Source organism: Mchenga conophoros, linkage group LG11 (assembly GCF_057382185.1).
Source record: "Mchenga conophoros isolate Kocher_MC1m ecotype Shallow Benthic linkage group LG11, M_conophoros_male_GT1.1, whole genome shotgun sequence".
NCBI lineage: Eukaryota > Metazoa > Chordata > Actinopteri > Cichliformes > Cichlidae > Mchenga > Mchenga conophoros.
Genome location: NC_140536.1, coordinates 20,474,700 through 20,501,954, shown reverse-complemented (window position 1 = coordinate 20,501,954; position 27,255 = coordinate 20,474,700). Strand labels below are relative to the sequence as shown.

The 27,255-nt window shown below is 38.7% G+C and overlaps 2 protein-coding genes and 1 long non-coding RNA gene across 5 annotated transcripts; all 3 read right to left on the bottom strand.

Moving 5' to 3' along the window:
• Nucleotides 1–221: 221 nt before the first annotated feature.
• On the bottom strand, nt 222–3,857 carry LOC146563991 (uncharacterized). Its single transcript, XM_085290204.1, has 4 exons — nt 3,789–3,857; nt 3,631–3,735; nt 2,494–2,604; nt 222–1,604 (listed from the first exon to the last, which is right to left on the bottom strand). The coding sequence occupies exons 1-4, from the start codon at nt 3,855–3,857 to the stop codon at nt 1,458–1,460; spliced, it is 432 nt and encodes a 143-aa protein (XP_085146330.1). The 3' UTR covers nt 222–1,457.
• A 7,717-nt stretch (nt 3,858–11,574) lies between these two features.
• Nucleotides 11,575–15,040, bottom strand: LOC146563990 (uncharacterized). Its single transcript, XR_014894388.1, has 6 exons — nt 14,840–15,040; nt 13,478–13,495; nt 13,116–13,145; nt 12,735–12,782; nt 12,562–12,618; nt 11,575–12,219 (listed from the first exon to the last, which is right to left on the bottom strand). It is a non-coding gene; the product is annotated as an uncharacterized LOC146563990 (long non-coding RNA).
• A 1,374-nt stretch (nt 15,041–16,414) lies between these two features.
• dhdds (dehydrodolichyl diphosphate synthase) lies at nt 16,415–24,210 on the bottom strand. 3 transcript variants are annotated; one of them, XM_085291410.1, is made up of 9 exons: nt 24,144–24,210; nt 23,685–23,754; nt 22,835–22,951; nt 22,597–22,739; nt 21,322–21,438; nt 21,134–21,235; nt 20,907–21,021; nt 18,624–18,731; nt 16,415–17,142 (listed from the first exon to the last, which is right to left on the bottom strand). In XM_085291410.1, exons 2-9 carry the CDS (start codon nt 23,745–23,747, stop codon nt 16,900–16,902), a joined length of 1,008 nt encoding a protein of 335 aa, XP_085147536.1. In that variant the 5' UTR covers nt 23,748–23,754; nt 24,144–24,210; the 3' UTR covers nt 16,415–16,899. The 3 variants fall into 3 exon arrangements, with proteins under 3 accessions (XP_085147536.1, XP_085147538.1, XP_085147537.1); XM_085291412.1 differs by having other exon boundaries at nt 24,156–24,178; XM_085291411.1 differs by lacking the exon at nt 24,144–24,210 and adding an exon at nt 23,864–24,119.
• Between the last annotated feature and the right edge of the window lie 3,045 nt (nt 24,211–27,255).

The window sequence follows — 27,255 nt, the reverse complement described above, 5'->3', positions numbered from 1 at the left end:
ATTAGATTGCACTGGCAGACAAAGAAAAAAAAAAATATAGCTGCCTCATTTGAAAAGGGAGACATTACATATGAGTGACCACATCCTGTTGCGTGCAGATGACACGAGTCTGTGTTGCAGGAAATGCTGTAGCTGTGCAGCTCCCTGTGCCAACCTCACAGCGGTTTGTACGCTGCCGCCACCATTTTAATTTCAGAAGAAACTGTGCCAAGAACAATTGATTTTTCTACATGTTAAAATATTCACAGCTTTATTAAGTCAATACGAAAATAAAGTGATACATTCATAAAAACAAAAGGGACTCGTGAGATTTGTTTGGATTAAAGTTCTGCACAACCATGCATTTCAGTAAAGTCTGCACTAAAATTAGTACATCCCAGAAGGAGGGTTCTTAGCCAGGGTGCTAATCAAGGTAGTTGCACACAGGACTTCACAAAGTATTGTTAAAACAGTGAAATCACAACCAGAAAAAAAAAAGTAGAGTTTAGTCCCTTTGCATATCCACTGTAACATGTACATGTTTCTTTAGTTCTGTGCAAATATTCACTTAATCTCAGACACCTGGCAGATACAATTTTATAAACACAGATCAGCCACAACATTCAAACCACTGGCAGGTGAAAGGATTAACATCATTTCGATCATATGTTTACAGTGTTACGTTCTGACTTGGCTCCTAGTTTTAATAACATTGTTGAAGGCCAAACGCGCTACCTCATATTAATGGCACCCCCCCACAGCAGCAGACTCCCCCCAGCAGAGCGATGTGCTCCGACGTGCCGCAAAAACTCTTGGGGACAACTTAACGAACACAAGGTGGAACGAGCATCAGTCACAGAATCCACATCCAGCCACTGTGGTTTCAGCAACATGAGGAGAACCTACCTACAAAACTTTAAAATGTTGTGGCCAATTGGTGTATAGACATCTTTGTATAGACATAGCCCTGTTCACAGGGCTATGCAAGGTTCTTTGGGTCAAAGGAAAAAAAAAAAAATTTAAAGCTACATTTTTAAACCCTTTTTCCACATTCTGAGCCTGTCTTCCCTTCATTACCAGGTAAACTTCACTTGCAGTTAGCGTTCCCTTAAAAAGGCATTACTGTTCATATCATTAAATTCCTTTTGAACAAGCTTGTTTCACAGTTTAGGTTTCTCTGCTTTTTATAGCTCAGAACAGCACTGACAGCATTCAGATACAATTAGCTGTCAAGGTTTTGATCACCCACCCAAACCGGTCAACAGAAAAGAGTCCAAACATGACCCAGAGTGACCCATCCCGATAAATCCTGAAAGTCCTGGCAACAGAAAGAGTAGAAAACACTCAGTGCCCGGTCAGAAAGTTTTGCACGTGGTAAGTGAGGGATCCCAGAAATTCAAAGTGTGATTATGACTGTGAGGTGAGAAAAGTTCGGTCCATCCATTATTTCGACGAATGGCACCGGCAGTCGAGCCTCTTCAGGGTGCAGGCTGGGCATTCACCTTCTCCGTCATCTGTTTGGCACTGTAGTAAGACAAACTCAGGCCCATGATGGCCAGCATCATGGCTATCTGGTTGACAGTACGGTCTTGTGGCTGCGCCTGCACCTGACCTGCTACTTGCCTCTGCAGAGAAGGGGAAAAGGGTCAGAGAGCAGTGGACAAAAAAAACTTCATACTTTAAAAAAAAAAAGCCCAACATCTGCAACTTCAGTTCCACAGCTCTGTGCCATGTGACCCAATGTTCAGAAACGGCGATTAAAAATTTACAAGACTAAGAGATTTTAGTCAAAGAGGAACAAGAAGTAAAAAGGAACTATACCAGGAATGAAAATACTAGGAAGTGATGCCTACATTGGATGGTGTGTACTGTAAACAGCTTCTGAATGTACAGCCACCTCCAAGATCATTTGAATTCCTATACGGCTTTGGAAATTTAAAATTCCCTCACTCGTTAAAAAGAATATACGTGGCAAGATGTGGCCTCCAGTAAGAGGACAAAGCCCACAAATAGCATTTGTTTTCAGAGCTAGCTGTAACTTTTTAGCAGTTCATAGTCATTATCATTTCTGATATAGAAACAAGGCTTTGTTTCCAAATTGGCGCACATAAGCAAACACAAAATGTCCACAGCTAACGAGACGTACGAACTGACACAAGTGACGCGTGGATTATGCCGACCGCGGGTGGAACAAAAGGAGCCGAGAGTATATGGTATCACAATGATTAGTGTCACCCCTAATTACGTTTGTGTTGAAAGCAGATTGTGGGTCACTGAGCCCCTCGTCTAAAGCGAATGTAAATGCTTATGTAAGCATGAAATAAAGACGATATGAATACTGGGTGACCAAAGGGAGGATAAAGGTGAAGTCCCATTAAGCTTGCACAAGAGGGTTTTTGAAAGGATTTAAAAAGCCACATTACTCCTGCAGATGGCTCAGTGGATGGAGATCAGTGTGAAAGCATCTATCAATAATATGTTCATTAATAAAGTGACAGAACATAAAGTTCATACCTGGAGGAGACGGAAGTATCCAGGTGTCAGCCTGCCCAGTCTGATGATCATGTCTGCTAACTGGGTGTGAGGTGGTTTAAAGCTGATGCAAGAGCTGGGCTGGTTCAAGACCTACGGAGAAGTAAATTTGAAATATTAATACATAAAAAACAACAAGAACAGGATTTCCATTTGTGTTTTGAGAGTCTGGGATTAATCGACTTTTAGAAAAGCACGAGATAACCAAAGATCTGAATTTCAAAATGAGATGTAGCTGCCAAAAGATGGAGAGTAGAAGATTGGCTTGCGAAAAAAGCTAAAGCATCTGATCCATGCGTGAGGAAGGTACATCCCCTGCCTGAAGCCACGGTACAAAAAACGTTCATGTGTACAGAGAAGCACTTTCTTTGTGCTTAAATCCATCGTTTCACATCTGGAATCCTTTTTGATTTGCCCTTCTTTTTTTTGCACAGATTTTTTTCATATTTTGCTTTCTACCAGGAATGCCCCTCAGCACCACCTCTTTATTAAATTATGATGTTTGGACCAGAGCAACAGAGCCTCTATTCAAGCTGCATCAGAAACAGACGCAACAAAGAGAAAGACAGTCTCGTTCATTCACATATGGACAATCCCATATGTGACAGATGCGAGGGCTGGTTTAAAACAAACTGGATACTAATAGTCGAACAAAAACATTTAAAAAAATAAATTTAAAAAAAAAAAAAAAAAAAAAAAAAACGTAGCTTGAGAAATAAAAATAAAATACACCAGAAAGGGAAAAGACTCTACAAAGTGGAGTAAGGTGTAAGGATATGAGACGGTTAGACATTAGGTCATCTAAAAAAAAAATAAAAAAATCCCACCTCAGCATAATGATGCACAAAAAGGTTCGACTTACAACAAGCAAACCAACAAGTGTTTGCTTCATAAAGAAACAGCAAAGTGACTTTTCTCTGAGATGCATCTGCGCTGCAGGCTGTGGGAATTTTAAGGAAAGGGATTGTGGAGAAGGTAAGACATTCAGTATGTGAAGGATTAATGCGCCAACCTGGTTGGAGTTACACCCCTTGGGAAAGGAAAAAAGGGAAATATAATCCAAGCTTTAAGAGTTGGTCCTTGTGTCTTATAAAAACCCCTTTGGAGGGGGGTTCTCACCTTTCCAAAAAACAACGTCGAGAATCTCACTCCAACTGGCCAGCGGGACCTTCTACTTCTCAGCTTAAAAACCCATAACAGATGCCAAACCGTGATGAACTTGAACTATAGAGAGCTTCTGCACCGCGCTCCGCCTTTTTATACAGCCCCTGCCCAACCAGATCTTCAGGCTCGCCTACGAGCACACGCCCCCTTTCCAACACAGACTCACCGCTGTCACACCGCATTACTCTCAGTGGGTTGCTTTCCCCCAAAAAACCCTCACACACCCCTTCCACAGCCTTTCCAAAACAAGAACTGCCGGACAGGATTAGCTCACTTAGTCAACAAAACGTAAAGAGAATAGTAGCAAATTGAAAGACAGCAAAACAGTTCCATCTCAGAGGTCACATGTTAAAGTTTAGTTTGTTAAATAACCAGCTTGCTGTGGATATTTAATCTCCAATTAGGGCAAATATTAAATGTCATAGACCTCCGGAAGGCCCATCAAGAAGCTCCTAGCAGTGCAGGTTGGAAACTTGGGACATAATTTCCTCTTATTAACGTTTGTTAATTTAAGTGTGTTTTAATTTCCTGCTGTGACTGTTTGCGTTACATAATTTTCTCATTTCACCAAGAACACAGTTGTTTACAATCATGTAGCCTCTGACATGAGAGTACACGACATTAATTTTAAGGGTTTAAATTTCCAGTATTAATTAACCTTTACTTTAACACCTTTCTTAATGACTAATTTCAATCACTGCTGCAATTTCAATTGAGATTTCCAAACTGATCCGATGAGGATATTCTGCTGAATTTCCATTAATTCCCAGGAACTCAAATGTTTGCATCTTGTCATTCACAGACACACACACACTCATATACATGTATTGCTTGTACATGGGAAAGAATCTTAAGACACAAGGAGCTTCCCAGCGTAGATAAGCAGCTGAGTCAGAGTTTAGGAGTGGTTTGCTACATGCACTTCATCTGTGAAGTATTCATGTTTGTTTGAAGTCTTAATGGTTAATAATAGGGTGTTTCCCGGTTTCATGTCACTTCTGACCACGTTTCAAAAATACCAAACAGAATCAGATAGTGACTTTGAGGCATGTTGACACGCGAGTATTTAGTGCATTCATGGACATCCTATCTTGATGTGTTCCCTATTGGCCTCAGTCTAATTAGTAGACCCAAAAAATGCAATACAATGCACAAAAGAAATCTCCCCTTTCGAACAGTAAAAGCTGGGGGGGAAAAAAAACGTGAAGAGGTTGACTCCATCGTTTCATGCTTCCCACAAATATCGGTACTAAAACCTGAACGGTGTCAGTCTGGATTAGTGTCACACATTCACCAGGACCAGCAAACATTTGCTGGGTACACTGTGTACTTTATTCTAAACAGCCAATGAAATCCCGTAGACTCTCCTTTCTTCCTGTCTTGGTCCCGCCTCATGTCACAATTTACTGCCCACTGGAGCTCAATCCCCCCCCCCAGCAGCAGGGGATCTACTGTGAGTGAGCGAAACATATGAAAGGGACGGAGGTAGATGTGTGGCACAACTGTCGACCAAGTCAAAATCTCCTGACATGCAACAGCAGCTCAGGACTGAATGCTCAACGCGACTGTGATCAAGCAGTTGAACCACGCTATTGTCTGGTCATCCACTACATTCATCACTATGGCATGAGTATATTGTTGACATGCCTGTGTGGATTTGCTGAACAAGATCCTGTGTGATGGAACAACTGGAAACATCTAAAAGAAACTTAAAGCTTTCACAAATGTTTAATTACAAAAAAAAAAAGGATTTTTGGTTTTGTGTGTTATTCACAAAAAATAAAAAAATCCTTTGTTTAAATCTAAAAGTGAATGTCCCTTTCAAAGAAACACCAGGAAAATAGTGTAAAAGGGAAGGGTGAGTGGATTTTCGAGCTTCTATACTGTCCAGGTACAAAATGTACACAATATACACATGCCAGGACTCCAGCAAGACCAGGACTCAACAAAGATGTTAAATGGTAAATGGCCTGTATTTGTATAGCGCTTTTCTAGTCCCTAAGGACCCCAAAGCGCTTTACACAACCTGTCATCCACCCATTCACGCACACATTCACACACTGGTGATGGCAAGCTACAATGTAGCCACAGCCACCCTGGGGCGCACTAACAGAGGCGAGGCTGCCGGACACTGGCGCCACCGGGCCCTCTGTTAGTCTCTGCTGGCCCTGCACACAAACTGACAGCATAAAAAGAACAGCATAAAAAAACCCCACACTGTACAGTGAATTGAATTTAAATTACCCCCCCAGTTTAGATTACAATTTCTTTTGTAACATTTTTATCCAAAGTCTTCACCCTTATTCATGCTCATGAGTTTGTTAGATACAAAACTGTCCTTCTAGGCGTTTTAAATGTCACACTGCTCATCAGGCGCTGCTTCATGAGCAAGTTTTTGTTTTCATAAGACGCTGACAACTTTTTTTGTTTTTCTTTTTTGGAAAAAAAAAAAAATCATCTGCAATAAGGTGCCACAACAAACTCAGTCAACTTTCTAACTTCAGACAATGTTAATTAGCCCACTATCTCAGGTAATAATCAGCTGTTTGCTTTGGAGATGTTTCTTCGCTCCGTGTTTGTGAACACGTGGTGAAAAGTCAAAAACGTATCTGAATTAAGTTTGCGCGAATTAAAAGTGACAAACAGCTTTACCGACACAGCGCGGCGATTCCAGTTGTTATGTCACAAAGTGATCGTCGTGGACGCTTGTTCATCATCAGCGCTCATGTCTTTACCTTTTTCCTCTTTTAAAAGTATGGACTGAAGATCGGCGTGCTCACCTGCAGCTGTGCGGGGGGTTTGCGCAGTACGAGGAGAGTCAGCCTTGCGTGTGTTTTTATAAATTGCGCACTGTGGGCATTTTATAAAGTCTATAGGAAGCCGGGACGTGGTCGGTATGGAAGGGGGTGGGGCACTGTGAGACAGTGCCCCACCCCCGCTATATGTGCGCTCGTATTTAGCGCTGGAACATTTTGTCTTTGCGATTTATGGATTTGTTTTATGTAACAGCAAAACAGACTGTAGGTACCCGGACATGCCATGTGTAGCATACGCTTCGGGGTATTTTTAGGTTTGAACACTAAACAAACGGAGAGGCTGTAGTAATATATAGGCTGGCTGGTATTAAATTTGTGAAGTAAAGCATAAAAATGTCTATATGCTCAACATCCCTCATATTTAAATTATTTTTGAAAGAACAAAAAATCAGACTTTGTAGATTTTTTAAGTGTTTGTTGTCCATACCATATATGACATTTGCAAAATGTTTAGAAATCAGACTGACATAAAGTTGTTTTGATTGTTTAATGACAGTCATCTTCACTACATGCTGGTTTCATTGCATGTTTTTGTCAGATTAAAACATCTACTTCAGCTTTTGTGACCAGTGTGAAATTTGCTTTTTTGGCAGTGAGAATCTGAACAAGTTTGGATTAAAAGTTTCTTTTTGACTCTGAACAATCACATTGATATCAGGTCAAACACTTAAAAGATCTCTAAACTGGGTACTTTTTGCCATGTAGGTGGACTGAAAATGTAGGTGCTTTTGTTGACATTATGGGTGAAAAATGACCTAAAACACTACAAATGAGGGCATTCAGGAGAGTCATCATATCTAATTTTGATGGCCTTATATCTTGTCACATGAAATATGCATAACCCTTAGAAGAATGTTGGAAACATTTTAGAGATAAGTTGTCTTGATTTGTCTTCATCTGGTACTGAGTGTTTCTCAAACTATAGAGCAGGCCCTACAGAGCCGCTGTAGGTTTTATATGGAGTGATATGAAGTCAAATGAATATGACTTTTGAAGAAACTTTTACCAAAAAAGGTGGAGGGGTGCTGATGTTGCTGTGCAGACAGATTTATTCTTTCTTTCTTTTTTTTTTGCATTAATGATGGATGGAAATTTGGGGGTTTGGGGACTGAATGCTTTTCTGTGTTTGAAGTGGGACATACAGGAAAACCTTTGAAAACCACTGAGGTAGAGAAGGGAAATAAGTCTGATGAGATAATTAGTTCAGAACTAAATCAGCTTTAACATGAAAGCCTGTCTTTTACTGACTGTAGTTAATCACTGAGTCATTTTGGTTAACACAGTCGTATATTTTTTTATGTTACATTATTTTACAATAATGTCATTATTTCACATTATTGGACATAATTAAACTGTAACTTTCTTTCTGTTATGTTAGTGTTTGCAGTGTAGAAGGTGATAAAGTTAAGAAGGATTCAGTTGCATTTGGATTTGAACCAGTGATTTGAATAAATGACCTCCTGTGCGAGGTGGCTGGGGTCACGAGCATTCCCTACCTGGGAGAGAAAGCACACGTCGAGTTACCATGTAATTTAAATCAGTAAGCTATTAATTTACTTCAGCTGCAGGAAAACTTCATTCTCCATCTTTTTGTGTCATATGTGCTCTGGAGCAGAAAAATTGTGTGCTTATCTCATTAAATTTGATTTATAACTTTAAAATGCTGCGGCATGGTTAAATATACCTGTGGTTTCCATTGTGTTATTAATCATCTTCAGTTGCAGTTTAATAAGTGTCGCCCTCTTGTCTAACCCCTTATCTTAGGTGATTTGTTGCTGCCCACTGACATAGTTTTCAAGGCATCGTCCAGGCATTAACACAGGAGTGACATAACAGTTAAGTGATGTGACATATGTGGTTACCTAACAGTGTAGGGAGGCCATTATATATATGACCACATATGATCCCAACAAGCAGATGGAGGGTTTTTCCCTGCATTAACACATTCATTGTATTTTATCTGCTGAAAACAATTTTGTATATTTGGTGATAAACAAGCAAACTACCAAAGGAGACGTAATTAAGAGATAACTAATGGACTTCTTATTGTTGGCCCGGCTTCCTGCAGATCCATGTGGTTTACAGTGCACACTGTCGTTTTGTGGTATCTAACCTACAGTGGCTTGCAAAAGTATTCTGAACAGCCACAAACATGAATCAATTTTATTGGAATTCCTCGTGAAAGAGGTGTACACGTGAGAAGTAGAACAAAAATCATACATGATTCCAAACATTTTTTACAAATAAATAACTGCAAAGTGGGGTGTGCGTAATTACTCAGCCCCCTGAGTCAATAATAATAATAATAATAATAATAATCAGATGAGGTGGACAGCGTTTGTGAACAGCAGTTTTCAGATCTTGCCACAGATTCTCGATTAGATTTAGATCTGGATTTTGACTGGGCCAGTCTGTTTTAAACCACTCCATTGTTGCCCTGGCTTTATGTTTAGGGTCATTGTCCTGCTGGAAGGTGAACCTCCACCCCAGTCTCAAGTCTTTTGCAGACTCCAAGAGGTTTTCTTCCAAGATTGCCCTGTATTTGGCTCCATCCATCTTCCCATCAACTCTGACCAGCTTCCCTGTCCCTGCTGAAGAGAAGCACCTGCTGAAGAGATGCTGCCACCACCATATTTGACAGTGGGGATGGTGTGTTCAGAGTGATGTGCAGTGTTAGTTTTCTGCCAAACATAGCGTTTTGCATTTTGGCCAAAAAGTTCCATTTTGGTCTCATCTGACCAGAGCACCTTCTTCCACATGTTTGCTTTGTCCCCCACATGGCTTGTGGCAAACTGCAAACGGGACTTCTTATGGTTTTCTGTTAACAATGGCTTTCTTCTTGCTAGTCTTCCATAAAGGCCAACTTTGTGCAGTGCACAACTAATAGTTGTCCTATGGACAGATTCCCCCACCTGAGCTGTAGATCTCTGCAGCTCGTCCAGAGTCACCATGGGCCTCTTGCCTGCATTTCTGATCAGCACTCTCCTTGTTCGGCCTGTGAGTTTAGGTGGACGGCCTTGTCTTGGTAGGTTTACAGTTGTGCTATACTCCTTCCATTTCTGAATGATCGCTTGAACAGTGCTCCGTGGGATGTTCAAGGCTTGGGAAATCTTTTTGTAGCCTAAGCCTGCTTTAAATTTCTCAATAACTTAATCCCTGACCTGTCTGGTGTGTTCTTTGGCCTTCATGGTGGTGTTGCTCCCAATATTCTCTTAGACAACCTCTGAGGCCGTCACAGAGCAGCTGTATTTGTACTGACATTAGATTACACACAGGTGCACTCTATTTAGTCATTAGCACTCATCAGGCAATGTCTATGGGCAACTGACTGCACTCAGACCAAAGGGGGCTGAATAATTACGCACACCCCACTTTGCAGTTATATATTTGTAAAAAATGTTTGGAATCATGTATGATTTTCGTTCCACTTCTCACATGTGCACCACTTTGTATTGGTCTTTCACGTGGAATTCCAATTCCAATGAAATTGATTCATGTTTGTGGCTGAAATGTGACAAAATGTGGGAAAGTTCAAGGGGGCCAAATACTTTTGCAAGTCACTGTAACACAGCATATCTCTTTAGAGAAGATGACTAAAATAATAATAATAAATTGATGCATGGCATAAACATTAATACACCGCATAGGATGTAGATGAGCAGCCTTCCATTTTCCATGAAAACATCTGTCTCTCAGATCAAAAGCCAGTATTTTGTACAGATTTGTATTCAACAATGAATACTGAGCATTACTCTGAAAAGTGTGGTAATCCTGTTACACATATTTTTGTAATAATTGAAACTAATAAAATCAACTGTACTTTTGCCTTGCTCTATATTGCTTGTTGAGAATGAAAGAAAGAAAAAGAAAGAAAGATTAAACCTGCACCATATCTGAATATTATTATCATTTGCTGCTTTGTCTGTATAGAAGCACTAATACACTAGCCTAAAAAAAGGGATGACATCCTCAGAGATACGTCAGCACCCTCAATAATGCGTCATGTTTGACCGAGTTCAGGAGCTGTATAGGCCAAAGGAGAGGGAGACCCCCGCAGGAACAACGATATGCACCTCATCTCTCTGTGGTGATGTGGCACTGACTCCTGCTGGTGCTATGGAGCAAAGACAGTGATGAGGATATCCAGAGGTGTAAACCCCTGAAGCATCAACATCCAGTAGTTATGTTATGTAAAATATTCCAATTGAAGTGAAAATTAAAACTCACTCCAATACAAAATGTGGAAGAGCAAAGAACAAGCTAAAAACAAACAAAATTAAAAGGTACTTTTAAGGTTGAAGGTAAATGCAATAATTTCATAAATGAATCTGTGACTATACACTGATTATTTTTGTTTATCGGACTTAAGTGGCAAATTTTGTATTCTTTAAGTTTATGTAGTTTTTAGGTGACAGTAATATAGTTGTGTTTAAGGTGGTGATCAAATGTGGCATTTAGTGTATAGCTTTAAGGCGTTGCAGGCTTTTGTGAGATAACTTCCACTTGAATAAAATATTTTTCTAGCGCTCTACATTAATGATTGCTCAAGTTACCAATAAACATTTACACGTCACACTTTGCGTATTTTAATGGTTAATGCAATGAGATCACCTTGTCTTAAGGTTTATTTTTTCTCTCATTATAGTGCTAACAAGTTTAAATATACCCAAAACAGGTACAAAAAAAAACACTAGCAGCTGCTTAAAATTTCATTTACATGACAACCTTAAATAAATATTTAAAACCTTTAAGTGCCAGTCCTTGGGTGATAATTTAGTAACAATTTATATTAAATTACAAATTATACCAGTAACATTTCCACATAGAGAAGTGTGAAAATTAACTAGCCTGTTGAAAATAGAAAGCCAAGCCTAACAGCAATACCCAAGCAGTCACAAGTAGGGACGAGACCCCATGGATGTAAACTAAAATGGATGTCCTGCCAAAATGGTGGAGCCTGCAGTTTGTTTATGATGAAACCTTTTCAAGGTCGCTGCATCACCTTTTCAAACGTCGTGTCGCAGCATTTCCATTTTTCTGCTCCTTCATCGAGGATTTCCATTTCAACAGTGACCCCAAAAAGGACATTTTGAAAATTTTTATTCAAGAACATTAAGATCAACCATTGGAGTCAGAAAAGCAGAAACATAACTTAACAGAAGTTTTTATCAGATGACTGGGTTCACATCAGCCATTTTTTTGGGACGCATCAAACTTAAACATTTTTTTTGACCTAATAACAGTATTCTTTTTTTTGTCTGTGGCATTTTACATCAACATACAATGTTTTTAAAACATTTGGAAAGCAATAATTTTATTAGTTCAACATTAAACTACAAGGAGATAAGCGGCAAATTCATATTCTCCTGCAAGATTTTATGCTTTAGCTGCCTTATGTTTACAATTAGATTCAAAATCCAACTTGTTGGAAAAGCTGTTACATCTGTTGTTTAGAAGTTTAAAACAAATCTGGATTAGACAAACTAAAAAAAATGCCACGACTACAGGATATGGACGGTATCCGTTTTTAAAATTGATATAAAATGGATATGAATGTGAAAACAAAATTTTGTTACATCAAGTGCAAGCCAAAAACAAAACTATAAATGACATTTGTAATATAAAACTTGGTAAAAAATACTTATTTAAAACTGTACAATCACCAAGTACACAGAGTGAGCACATCAACCACTATTCATTTGGCTTCAGTGGCTTCAGCCTTGGGCTCCTGCGGACAGAAAAACAAAAAACATGCCAACAGCAATGTCAACTGCATTGTTTTAGTCACATGACAACTTATTCTTAATTTTATTGATTACATTAAAAGGAGTCCTTGCAACACTTATCCATTATGAGAACAAATAAAACAGTAACTGCCTCACAGGTTTCCAGAACTCACACACATCATTTTTTTAATATCTAGTTCTTTTTTTACTCATTTAATCTTTAAACTCATGAACAATTAAAGCAAATAAGTTAAGATAACATAAAAAAGGAGAAACGACCTGGAAAATATAAGAACATCTGTTTGATGTAACATTTATTAATTTGCAGTGTAACAGAAACAAACCTCAGCCTTGGTGCTCCCATTCTCAGCGGGTTTGGCTTTCTTTGTTTTGGGTGCCCTCTAGAAAATAAAATGATAGTAACAAATTAATCACAGAAATGAATCAAGCAAACATGTGGCAAACATCTTACAGAGCTGTTCCCCCATAGTAAGCGTGCAAGATTTTGGTTCAATACCTTTGCAACAGCCTTTTTCTTAGCCTCCACTGCCGCAGGTTTCGGTTTCTACAAGACAAGAAAGAAGATATTTAAATCAGTTTGAGATAACAGAATATAGATCCGTGAAATCCTAGGTAATAAAAGCTTATTACAAGTTAATAAACTTCTTGATCATGGGCTACATCCTCATGTCACATTAGGTAAGAGTGTAAGAGAACCTTTAATATATTCTTAAAAAATGTAAAATTTAAATTTAATACACACATGATAGACTACTTCAATTTCAAGTGGTTGCTTCTTACAAAAAATAGTGAACATTTAACAAAAACGACAGGATAATGCACATTAAATATACTGAGTACATCTAAAAATGCTTAATTGTGTTTAAAAAGAACTTACTAATGCCAGCCGTGCAGAGGTTCTCTTAGGCTGTAGAGCCACAAGGAAGTGAAAGTTAAAACAAACAGTGTCTTATTTTGCATCAATATTAATAGCTGTGTTTATACATGACCTTTAAAGAGTATGCAATTGCAAAAAGTAAGTTAAAACAAAAGCAAAAAAAAGAGATGAAAATGGGAGTAGAGTTTGAATAAATATATTAACTAAGGACAACACTCATCATCCTAAATAAGGGCACAAAATATATTATATCAGTGGCAAAAAACATACAAACGATACATCAAAAACAAGCATTTATCCACAAATTCTAAATGCAACTGCTGCATCAACACAATATAAAAATATATTCATTTTAGACAAACCTCAGAGGAAGCAGGTGCCTGTAAGACAAGGAAGGGGAAAACATTACAAACTGAAAAGTAAAACTACATAATAATAATAATAAATACAGATTTAAATAGCACAAAACGTTTTTTTTATTTTCTGTGTGCACTATTTTACATTGTTTTAATATAAAAATGTTCACAGAAGATCTAATATATATGTTACATTTTTTTAACACTGCTCTTGATTTTTCAAGTTCACAAAGAGCTTTCCCGCGCATATTTGAATTCAAATTTGGGCAGTCCTGTCACCATGACACCGCCTTGGCGCCCTGACAGCTTCCTTTGTTTTGTATCAGTGCGCGCCTACAGACAGCTGTTGGGAAACTGATAAGATTACTACTTTACTAATCTGTACCTACGACAAATGGAGCTCAACGAATGCCTGGAGAGGTTTCAAGGAAGACAAAAAAAAAAAAAAAATCACGGATGAGACTGAGATTTTCATCGAAAAACACCCTGTTGTGATAATTTAATTTTAAATCGTTAAATATGCATTTTTTTAATAGTATGGCCACTCACTGCACCTTAAATTAATGCGTTGAAAATACGATAAAACGCACACAAATGTGCAAAAAAAAATTCTTATTTTTGTATTTATACGTTTTTTCCTGCTGCGCACTTGCAAACTGCAATCCAATCGCGTTTGACGTTTTTAATAAATATTTACTACTGTTAACAAACCCATTTCAAACGACGATGCAAGAACCAGGCTGGCACATATTATTCAAAACCTGAGCGGAAAAAAAATAATAATCGCCACCTCCCCTCCCCCAACTCCTTCCTCAAATTTGCAGCCTGCGTTCGAGCTTATTTTGATTGCTTGATAACGGCGCAGTTCATATTTATCTTCATTAATTTGGATCCCAAGTTATGCATTCAAGCATGGTTGAGAAAAAGAATAAAGAAAAACAGTCATTGTCCATATCGAAAGTTTGTTACTGCGTTTACAACAGCAAGATTTGTGCCCTGCCTACTGCCAAAGAGAGGGGGGGAAAAAAGATGGTGTCAGAAATTTTGCACAACGCAATGTCAACGGCTGGACTAACCAGAGTTTGGCGCTGGAAGACAAAAAATTTACAAAAATACACGCAACTGTGCGCGTTTAACTCATAAGAATAATTTAAAACCATGAGCAAAAATTTCAACTTTTGTTTTCGACGAGTGGGAGGATGCTTGCGCTCCTCTCCACTGTCAGACCGCCATTGCTAAAACGCTTGTTAGGGATGATGACGTTCTTCTTAAGCAGAAATATCAGGCGCAGTCTTGTGTTAACTTAATGCTACGAAAACGATTCCAGTGCACAGACTTAAATTAAATTTAAATTCATGTTTTTTTTACCTTTGCTTTGCCCATGTTCTCAGCGGGAAACGAAGAAAAACGTCAGGAAAATACAGCTGCGAAAATGGCTTTTTTCGAAGCGATAACAGACGCCAACCAAGCGCGCACAGCGGAAAATGGCGAATGTATAATGCAAACGAATGTTCTTGTAGTTTATACACTGAAATATAAGAACGAAACCGGTTTGAACCAGTTTTGTGTTTCGAATCTCGCCATTGGATAGAAAGGCGTCACGTGGGTTGGAGGCGCCTCCCATTTGTTAAAAAGGCAGACGGCAACTTGAAGGAATACGGATTATAGTCGCGGGGTGGCGCTGTATGAACGACTGATTCGTTCTGCTGTACCGAAAAAATAAATACGCAGATAATGGCGCGTCAAAGTCGTTGCACCTTTTCTCACCGTCTATCGGATAAACTGAACAATTTTTGCTCACAAAGTCCGCCAGAACCAAATTTTATGGTGTATCTAATATCCCCGCGTTGCAACTGACCAATCACGTTGTTTGATGTCATAGCTTTGAGGCAAAATACGGTCGCGGGTGAAGATTAGACTATGGTGCTTTCTGTCAGCTTGTGGTGGATGAATGTCTATTTGGCTTGGGCATGTAAGACTGTAATTTTAGCCCTGTGTAAAACCAAAAATCAACATTTAGTTATTATTATTATTACCTGAGGGATTGAGGGTCAAACCAAGCGTTGTGTGAAGAAATACTAATACAGACATATACAATTTGTAACTGGTAGATGTTTAGTGGATTTTAAGCTATCTGACTATATATTAAATAGCTAAAAGTAGGATACCTATTCAACACTAAAATACTGTTCACATGTCTGTGCATTAGTAGTAATATTCCAGAATATTCCAGGACTGTATGCCTGATGAGTAGTATAAATTCATGCTTATACCTATGTATGTGTATATAAGCATATTTTTGTGGGGCAGTATGTTTATAGTATGGTGTTTCTAGTTCTACCAAAGTTTATCAATTCTTCTGTCAGTGTATAGATGATGCAAGTTAAATAAAATTGGTTCCTAGAAGTGTTTCCTCTGGAGGGACAAGATCCAAATATGATGATTTGATGAAGAGATGTCTTGCATTTGAGTTTGTGATTTAAAGACTGAGGACTTCTTGGATAAAATTGGGACATTTTTTCTTCAATTTTTTCCCAAATAAACAAAACCCAACAAACATCCAGCTGGAAAAAAGTAAAAGTGGTTCTTTGCTTGTGTTATACCACCAACTGAGATGCAGAATAGCAATTACAAGCAGTTATTTAAAATTTTGCAATACATAGCGTATTAGTAGTTGATAAGCTTTAAGGCTCAATACTTCCAACAGGTAGCAGCAGAAATTATATCGGTACAGTTTTATGTGCTGAAAGTCATCTACTTGCAAAAACGACTCGTTAATCCAATAAAACACCATCACCAGTTTTCCCCCTGAGAGTCCATATATATCAGCAGCATGGACCACACACATATTTTTTTACTGCACAAGTTAAGACAATAGATAACCATATTTTGGAAGCCAAATGGAGACAAAAGCTTAGACTTGTAGTATGTAAGTACAAAACAGAGAATTTCACATCATTTAATCATATCTGACATACAGTAATCATTTTATTTTGTTCCAGAAAGCTGGTCAAAATATAGTTATGTAATCAAAATCACAGTCAACAAACAACACTTTATGCTTCAACAACAATTTAAAAGTTCTGTGGACGAATGTTTTGGAACCGAAACACAGGATCCGTGGCTTTCACTCACATAAAATGACCTTCCGTTCAACGGCATGCATTTAACTGACAGTTTATACGATGATTTAACTACATCTTGACCAGTCATTTCCACCTATTAGAGTTTTTAAATCTACAATCATAAATAGCAGGATTATTCTACAGCCCCATAGGGGTAAAACTGCCCTCTTATATGAATCAGCAACAAAATAAAACCGCTCCCAGTTACTGCTTGCTCTTCCCTTTTCCACAGAAGCCCTTTTGGGAAGAGGACATAGGAGAGGCTTCGTCCCCGCTTCAGAGGATTTGTTTTTCTATGTATTCTTAGGCCAACAAGGATTCACTGCATAAGTCAGAAAAGAAAGAGTCTCTTTTGTGCTTCAGTGCTTCTAGGAAGTCTCGAACTCGTTCTTCCCGGCAGGAAGTGTAGTGTAGTAGCGCCTCTTGTCTTCTCTGGCTATCGATGGGCTTTCCATTGCTGTGATGCTGCAAGAGCTCTGCTACACAAGCACGATCTGCTTCTAGCTGCTGCAGAGCCTGATGCTCTCGATGGAGGTCTCTAGCTTTCTGTAATAACAAACACACCAAATTAGACATACATTTAAATATATACATAGATACAGGAGTTACTTTAATCTTTCTCTGCCTGTTTAACAACACTGTTTCACAAAGTAACACTGATCTACATTAATTGCTACGGTTAACAAGTGATGAACCTGCAACTCACACAGCCAAAACATAAGCCCTTTTCAGATATGGGATGCATAACACAGCTGCTTATTGCTGCTTATGATTCTCCAAAACAACTAACCAAGTGCCAGCGTGTCACAATCTAGTATACTCATAGTGCTTGTCCAAAAGCTCTGATAAATGGAGGGTTTCATCAGAAAAATTGCAACCTCTGTGCCAAATCAAACATGGGGATCTTTCCATTGTAGTGATCCCTTTGGGGTGGGCGGAGCAGCTGGAAGTTCTGTTCCAAAGAACTCACAAAAATGCAGGGAAGACATGCAGTCATAATCATGCACCGTATCCATGCCCCGTGTCTCACTTGCTTCCCTGTGTTTGCACTTATACTTGAACATATTTGCCAACAAGTCCATACACCTCTTTAAGCCACTGATACTGACACATTTATTCCTATTAAGTTAAATAAATATTTGTTCTCTTTATTCTTCTTTGCTGCGGCCTTTGAGTCAGTCATAACAGCGACCAGGGTGCAACATGGAGCTGACACAGTCAGCTGCCATCACATTAATGAAAAGCAGAGCATGGCCGACAGTGGGTGACAGGGGTCATAACTACAGTAGTACCCAAACAGCTAAGTCCAATTAGGTTCAAAACCAAAAGAACGGTATGGTTCAGTTATATTAGACATCTGAAAGTACATTTTTGTGCTGCTTCTAAATAATATTATTCTAGTTATACAGGACCTTTAGTCACATTTAGATCCTTCCCAGCAAGGAAATAAAGGAGGCCAAAAATAACAAACATGATGACCCCAAAAACACACCGTATTCTTCGACTGCCTCACTCTACACAGCCCTTCCAACTCTGGGGACAAAAAGCTATGGAGTATTCAAACTAAACATGAAAAACTGACACATACTGTTGAGACTGCACTTCTTTTTTCTTATAGTGAGTTTCACTGATCTAGCCTACTTCGGATCAAAGTGGGCTGTATGTGGCCCACAATGTAAAATGAGTTTGACATCCCTGGTCTAAACAAATAAACTCCTTTCTCATGTTCGTTCCCTCTTTCTTACGTGCACACATGCTTTTGAAAATCACTCTGGGAGAGCACATTTGTTTAACTGGGGCAGTTCTTGGAAGCTGTGACTCAGGGTTCCCTCACATTATAGATTCATCACTAAATGCAGATTTTCATGGAGATAGCTTTAATTGGGAAAAGACTGAAATTCCATGAGTGAACCTGAACTAGTTACTTAACCTAACATGAGTGATGACTCTTGTCAAATGCGCTCGGACACACCGCGTGGCTCACACAGTGTGAGTAAACCCTAATTCTGTCTCAGTATTATCCTTACCTGGATGGATTTGTGATTTAATTGATACTGCAGAATGGCTTCACACAGGTTCCAGAATGAGTACTCTGGCCACAGAACGGACTGAAATACTAGGCAGGAGTGAGAGGTCTGCAGAAAGAGCACACACGAAAACCAATACAAGTTTACAGGGTATCTGAGAAAAAACTGGAAGAACAAAATAAAGCTTTTACAATTTGTGCTGTAACCCAGTCATTAGGTTAATACTGTCTTTCAGTGATTGCACCCCCAAACTGGAAGGGAGACTTGTCACAGGCTTTAAGGAATGTAGAAAGAAAATCTTACGTGCAAATAAATCACTAAAGATATATATAGAAAGATAAGTCAGAGGAGATACAAAGAATTCTCTCGGAGTCTGTTTCAGCTGTTCAAGACTATTTTTTTCTTGTAAAACCCAAGTACTTACCATCCCTGATGGTCACTAGATAAAAACACTGATAGTGAATTAAATATAAACTGTAACTGTACTCATACAATGAAACACTCATCACAGATTGGTTTCTTTTGGCATCAGACAGTTTTGCTGGATTATTTTCACAGACAGCTTTGAAGGTTAACATCATGAATGACCAATACATCCTGCAAAACAAGTCCAACCACCAGTGTTACTCTGTTCTTAATTCACAAAAAAAACCATTACTCATCAAGCCCTTTCCTGCGATAAAAGGGGTTGGAATAAAACACACATGTTTATTAAAAGGCCAGAAATTAAATAAAGTAGTACATCTCAATACTTGAGCAGTATTCAGATTTTCGTTTGGAACCAGGAAAAACTCTGCTCCTAAATCATCATGATCCCTAAAGACTCAACCAAGCATAAATCGAAATCCTACTTTGCTGTTTTCATAGTTTCATAGAAGAACAGCCCTATCTTCAGGGGTAAATCAATTCAAGTTTATATATGCAGCACCAGCTGGCAACAACAGTCATTTCAATGGGCTTTATATTGCAACATTCTCAAATTGGGGACATCCTGACTGGAATTGTTCAAACAAACAATTCCTATGCAAATTATTGCAAATGACTAATTTGTAAGAACTCTTGAGCATTTGAAATAAAGGCCAGGATGGCCTGTAAGTGGCTAAAACATTTGGATTAAGTGAATGCTTTACAGGTAGTAAGTAACTGCAGTCACCTTAGAGCCCTGTGGTATGGAGCCAAATAAATTGATCATATTTACAATTTTAAAATGAATTATAACAACAACACCTCACTGAAGAGCTGAGGGAAGATTGGATAGTTTATATGATGTAAGTGTTAGAGTTGCTTAGAGATCAATAGGAGAGAATCAGTCTAAATGAAGATGAGGTTTGTGGGAAATGCGGTCCCAATCAAAAGTTTAAGACCATTTGAAAAATGGCTAAAATATCATATTTTGCATGGTTGGATCTTAACAAGGTTCCAAGTAGAGCTTCAACATACAACGAGAAGAAATGGGAGTGAGACAAAACATTTTTTTTAAGCATGCAACTAATTGAAAACAGCGATTAAACTGAAACAGGCTGTTTTACAGCTGATCACAAGTTTAGGACCACACCTTCAAAAAAAAAACAAAAACAAAAACCACACAACCAAAAAACATAAACTACCTCAAAACAGAAATCAAAGTTCCAAATATGAACTCAGCAATGAGTAGCTTCACCGTTATTATTGATTAATGCAAAAATTTGTTGCGGTATGCTTGATGCAAGCGTTTTCATCCAAAACACCTCTTGTCACGGCAGTAATGTTGGAAACCATCGGGATCATCTTCCACTTGACCTTTGCGTTTCATAACCCTCAGGATCGTTTAAGAAATTCCAAATGACTGTCTTACTGCATCCCACCTTAGCAGCGATGGCGCACTGTGAGAGACCCTGCTTATGCAGTTCAACAACTTGACCACGTTCAAAAAGGGAAAGGGTTCTTTTTGCCTTTGCCATCAGAACGTGACGACAGTGTGACTACCTCACAGAAAATGACAATGAATCCTCATTTTTGCACAGATTTGGCCTTTTAAAGGCATGTGGTCCTAAACTTTTGATCAACTGTAAAACAGCCTGTTTCATTTTAAGCGTTGTTTTCAATCATTTGCATGCTCAAAAAAAATGTTGTGTCTCACTCCCATTTCTTCTTGTTGCATATTGAAGCTCTACTTGGAACCTTGTTAAGAACTAACCATGCAAAACATGATTTTTTGCCATTTTTCAAGTGGTATTAAACTTTTGATTGGGACCGTGTATGGTGAACTTTATTAGCTGTTGATGACACCCATCTCACTCTCACCTGCCAAAGAAGGAAGTCGCTGAGGCGCACCTCTCCAGAGGTGCGGATGAGCAAATCAGGATTTGGCGAGTTATTGCTGTACAGACACTCACTTAGCAATGCCTCCGACACATCACTACACATCACAGAAACACAAACAGCTTGTTAACACAATGGCTCTCCAGGACACCTTTCTACAGAGTATTTAACAAAGGATGACAAGATGAACTCATTGCTGTTTCGTTTACCTTCCTTTGATCAGGCCTTGCTCTACTCCCCATGCCATTTCCCTGACTGCATTGGTGATTTCATATCTTGATGTGTAGGCAAAACACACATTGACAAAACACCTACAAAACAAGAATTTGTGGTGCTGTGGTCACTTCTAATGTACAGGATATCATGCACAATGAAAAACACAAGCTACTAAGCATACTTATTGTGATTCCTGGTTGTGAACACGGCTTTGGCAATAAGCTGTTGAAGGTCAAGTGGCAGCATATTCAAGTCGCCCAGCACTCGGATACAAACGCCATGTTTCTCTAGATTTTCACTGCAAAACAAAACCGAAAGACATTTATAGGAAAAGCATTAAGATGAACAGGATATACAGAAAGACTACTCAGGATCCTGAAAGTTGTCTGTCTGCATTTTCTACCCAGAAAAACACAAAGGAGACTCCGGAGAATTTTGAGTACTCAGTGTGTACAGTGGACTTGAAAGAGTCTGCTGTCCAGCACTGTGCAAAAGTGGTTTGTCATAAGGATGTCAATCGTTCGAAAAATAATAACCTTGTATCATAAACAGCCAGCAGCCTCATAAACAAATTTGTCCAAATTTTGATAGACATAATACAACATCCAATAGAAGGGGATTTTTTTTTTTTTTTACAGTGTTAAATTCTTTAGACAGGTTACTCAGATTTAAAAAAAAAAAGGAGCAAAACATGGCATTTGAACAAGTGAGCTACTTATACCACAGTCTTGTGTGCAACAAATACAGACTAAAGGGCAATATTAAGCAATGGATTAGTCAGCAAGCTCTTTGTTTTATTTCTCCAAAGTGAAGAAATAAGTCAGCTGTAAAATATTTCATACTTGTGTGGAAACAGAGAGAAATGGCTTGCAGACTAACAGGCCTCCACCTTAGCTTGAAAATGTATCTGCAGCAGTCATCAGCTGCTTAATAAATAAATAGTACATGCACCACAATGACCACAGAGTAAAATGAAAAGAGAATCCACGTTAGTTGACTAGTCTGAGCTTGACATACTGCACTACAGTGAAAAAGTAAGCACTATTGAAGAGACCAGTGGAAATAACAGACTCCCTTGCTTCCTCTTGGCCATCCCACCATTAGCACACTGCATCTGACTCAGTGTCTGATGCATTGCATTAGTAAATGTTTCTGTGTCAACACTGTTGTTGTGTCTGTCTGAACCAAAAGTAACAAACAAACAAATAACAACAGATTTCCATCCAAGCCCATCCTAAAGGTGAACTCCAAGGATCTCGTGCCTCTGCTGGAAACAGGTCGTCAAAACTGGTTTAAAATTGTTTTCTCATGTACAGACCCTCATTTACTTTAACTTCAGATTTATGCTTGAGCGCTGCAAGTCACTCTTTCTAAACTTTACTTTAAGGAAGCAATGAATCATATGATGTACAAACTGTGACCACAAGCAAAGTGGAAAACTCAGCTCGAAACTCACTGTTCCTCCAGCAGCCTTTCAAACTTCTGCCTGGCGAGCTCCATCAAACCATCCACCTCATCTTCGGTGCGCTTGAAGTTCTCAATGCTGAAGGCATACACCGTCACCTCTGGGATGTTCAGATGCTTGCACCAACGTAGTGTCTGGTGTGGAGAAGACGAAGCATTTTGACACACATCATCAATTTGTTTCTGCCCATGTGACATGCATTTCCTATAGCCGAAACCCCCAAACTCACCTCTGCCAGCTTGTTGAAGCCCTGCATGTGTCCTTCCTGCCGTTCCATGTTTTTCTTACGTGCAAAACGTCGATTACCATCCATGATGAAGGCCACATGTTTAGGCATGGGTCCTGCCTGAAAGACAACAGTCAAAAGAGTCCAAAGAAATGCAGAAGAAAAAGCATTAATGCAATCTACGGTAATCCATAAAAGACCAACACTGTCTAATGCTATGTAGATATCTGCTGATATCTTATCACAAAAATGTCACGTACAACTTTTTTTCGAAACATTTCAAATTTAAATAAAATAGCAATTTCCAGATTAAAAAAAACCCCCTCATCACCATCAACTAATATGTTTGCATTTTGAACGATAACTAATAAGTCATTCCCTGTGGCCCCCTCAGGGGTTACAGACAATAGCACCAGCTCATGCCCCTAGATATTTAATTAAGAACTATTATTATTATTATTATTATTATTTGTAAGCTTTTCTTTATGGTATTTTCTGAATCTTAACCTTGTCAAACAAATAAATAAATAGTTTGATGTTTTCTAAATGGCTCAGTTTGTCACTCTATTTTCTATCCAGATACTCTGAAATGACATACTTGATATTTTTGTCAAGGCACACATATTTGGTATACATATATGCATTCGTATAATTCTCAGATTCCCTTTCTTATATATTGCACACCTCTGTTGCTTGTGAAGCCTGCACACAAGAATTTCACTCGTATGCGCTGTACCAGTGTACCAGCACATGTGATGTGACAATAAAAGTGATTTGATTTGAGTCACAGAAAGGCAGAAGACCGACAAAAGCGAGGCTGGAAAAGACAGCCAACTTATAACGTACAGCTTACCTTTAGTATATTGGCAGAAATCTTTTCAAGCAGGGACAACTCGCCTTCTTTTATCCACGACATATCCGTGCTGCCGAAAGACAGAAAGGTTTATTTATAAAAAGGTGGTTGGGGGGGGGAATTCAATGAGCACTCCTACCGCACACACTCCCTCTTCCAGAAGAAAAAAAAAACTTCACCAAGTTTAAGCTTTCACGAAAGGGAAGGCATCTGGTTCCCACATTAACGTCCCATTTTTAGAAGATATTGCATTACATTTGCAGCCACTTATGGATTTCACCGTTAACTGCAAGCCCGGCTCACAAGACCTGCAGGGAACTAAACCGCCGCGAGACTGGAAAAGGACTGACGGGCGCCCTCGTTGCCCAGGAAACACATACAGTGCTTCATTCATTCAAACTACTGAAGCACGAGCTGTTCTACTCACAAACTGCGATCGTTTTATCACATTTCACATACCTTCCAACTCACAGCCTTAACGATGACGACCTCTTCCGTATTGGAGTGAAGTGACGTATGAGCGTGCTGACGACTTCCTGTCAGCAGTTAGTAGATTTTTGAATCATGCGGATGGACGCACGCTACGCTTCAATCAAAGGACTGACTGTGATTTCCTTAACTAAAGGGAAGTGGTCTTCTCAACGTTTACTGAAGTAAAAACACCACAATATGAACTAAGGGATGACAAGTAAATTAAAATCTATTATTTTTAATATCTTTTTAATGTCTTTTTAAAAAAATATTAAATCGAACATAAAAAGCCAAAGACATCAATGGGGTTTGAGAGTGTGTGTGTGTGTGTGTGTGTGTGTGGGGGGGGGGGGGGGGGGGGGGGGGTTGTAATATAATAATCCAATAATAAATAGGAAAAAATCCAACAAACACCTGACACTGGACCTGAGAGATGCACCTTGCCCTTCAGCTGATCCATTTACTGTTCACTGAGACCTCATCAGCAATCGTGTCAGTGGAAGGGTGGCTGTCAAGAAGCCATTCTTAACGAATGGAAACAGTGAGAAAAGGCGGAGGTGTGCCATATTATATAAGAAGTGGACTGAAAATCGATGGAAACAGATGTTATGGAGCGATGAATCCAATTATAAAATGTTTGGTTCAAATTACTGTCAGTACTGAGGAGGTCGTGAGAGCAGTACAACAGTCTGCAGCTATCTGCTGGTGCAGGCTATAGTTTTAGGCTGCATTGCAACCAGTGGTGTTGGGGATCTTGTCAAAATTGATGCAATTATGAATGCAGAAAAGTACTCTCTACTTTTGAGCCACCATGCAGTGTGGGAATATTTTGACAGAGAACAGAACAAAAAGCAGCCAACATCTTAAGAAGAGCTTCAAAATGTCCTTTAAGAAGCTTGGAGAACTATTCCTGAAGTCTACTAAAGAAATTACATGAATATTTGCCTAACAGAGTTCAGGCTGTGTTGGAAAATAAAGGTGGTCCTACCCAATTATAACTATCAGGCTCATAAACCTGTACAAACTCTTCCATTGCCTAAAGGGCTGGATTTCCATGCGTGTGTGCACATTTCAATAAATTGTTGCACTTATTTCACATTTTCATAGAAAAACATACAAATTGAGTGGTGATTCAAGACTTTCATACAATATTACAGATATAATAATACAGCTACATTATTATATTGATCAAGTTAAAAACAAGGTTTTACGTCATTAGTGGAAAAAATATATATTTGAAATGTCAGCATGTTGAATTTCAACTAGAATAGAATAGAATAGAATTCAACTTTATTGTCATTGCACATGCACAGGTACAGGGCAACGAAATGCAGTTTGCATCCATCCAGAAGTGCTTTAGTGATATAGATATATTACAATATATATTAGCAATAATATAGATATGTGAGTATATTACAGAAATGGGTCTATTATGGTATGTTATAATGTACACGGTATGAAGTATGTTGTGAATATTCTATAACTAAGTATGTACAGGCTGTAGTGAGTACAAGCTATGTACAGGATATGAACAGGATATAAATATGAAAAACTATACAGAATATAAAATAAATAACTTTACAGAATCTGAGATATACAGCTATACAGAAATGGGAACTATGCAAGTTGTAAACAGTTGTAGGATTAAAGATTATTGAAAGTACAGAATGATTATTTACACAGAGCTATACAGTAGTGCAGTTAAGATAAGTGAGGGTGTAGATAGTTTCTACAGAGGCTATATAAAGTGCTGGTGGTTGTGAGTGGTGGTTCAGTCCATGTTATTATTGTGTTTGAGGGTACAGTTGTCCATTGTGGGTGTGTGTATGTTCAGTCCATGAGTTTAACGTGGGTCAGATGTCAGGAGGCAGAGTTCAGGAGTCTGACAGCTGTGGGGAAGAAGCTGTTCCGGTACCTGGTGGTCTTAGTCCGGAGGCTCCTGTGGCGCCTCCCAGAGGGCAGGAGGGTGAAGAGTCCATGTGATGGGTGACTGGGGTCTTTGATGATTTTCCCAGCCCTTTTCAGACACCGCTTCCTGTAGATGTCTTTTATGGCAGGAAGTGGTGCTCCGGCGATGCGCTGGGCAGTTTTCACGACCCTCTGCAACGCCTTCCGGTCCGAGGCAGAGCAGTTCCCGTACCAGACTGTTATACAGTTGGTCAGGATGCTCTCGATGGTGCAGTGATAGAAGTTCACTAGGATGTCTGAGGACAGGTGGTTCTTCCTCAGAGTCCTCAAGAAGAAGAGGCGCTGGTGAGCCTTCTTGACCAGCTTGGAGCAGTTGGTCGTCCAGGTGAGTTCCTCGGAGATGTGGACTCCCAGGAACTTGAAGCTGCTCACACGCTCCACAGCCGTCCCCTTAATGTGGATGGGTGAACTACCCTAAGTGATTTTCATACCTAACCAACTACGTGTGGGACATGAGAAAAAATATAATGGTTTTTTTTTAACAGTTTTTTTTAACAGTTTTCCATTATATTTTATAATATAATATATATAAAAATATATAAAAATAAAATAATATAATAAAAAAAATAAAAATAAAAAAAATATAATAAATATCCATTGTCCCATTTAATTCTTTAGATATTCTCATAAATATATCAACCCTTATTGTAATATTGTATTGTAAGAATTCAAATGTTCAATTCCTTTCATTCATTCCTTTATTTCTAGCCCCAAAAGTTTATTGGAAATGTGCACATTTGTTCTTTTTTCCTGTACAAAATAATCAATGTAGGACTGAAAGAATAAAAACTCCATGGTAATTTATTAAAAAATAAAGTATTCTTTCTCGTGCTTTTACTTCTTCTTCTTTCTTTTTTTTTTTTTTTTACAAAGGCAAGCCATGAAAGCATTAAAGACTTAGATATAAATATTGGATTAAAGACTTAGATTAAAATATGGTTATTAATGCCTCAAAAAGCAAATATGTAACAGCAATAAAATTTGTAATTACAGATCAATAAATTAATCATTAAGCCCTTTCCTTTACTAAAATAAACATAAACCAAGACAAATGTATAGTTGGCAATACTGATCTGCGACAATTTCTAAAAGAGGATGAAAAAAGACAAGTGAAAGACTTGGTGTTCACATA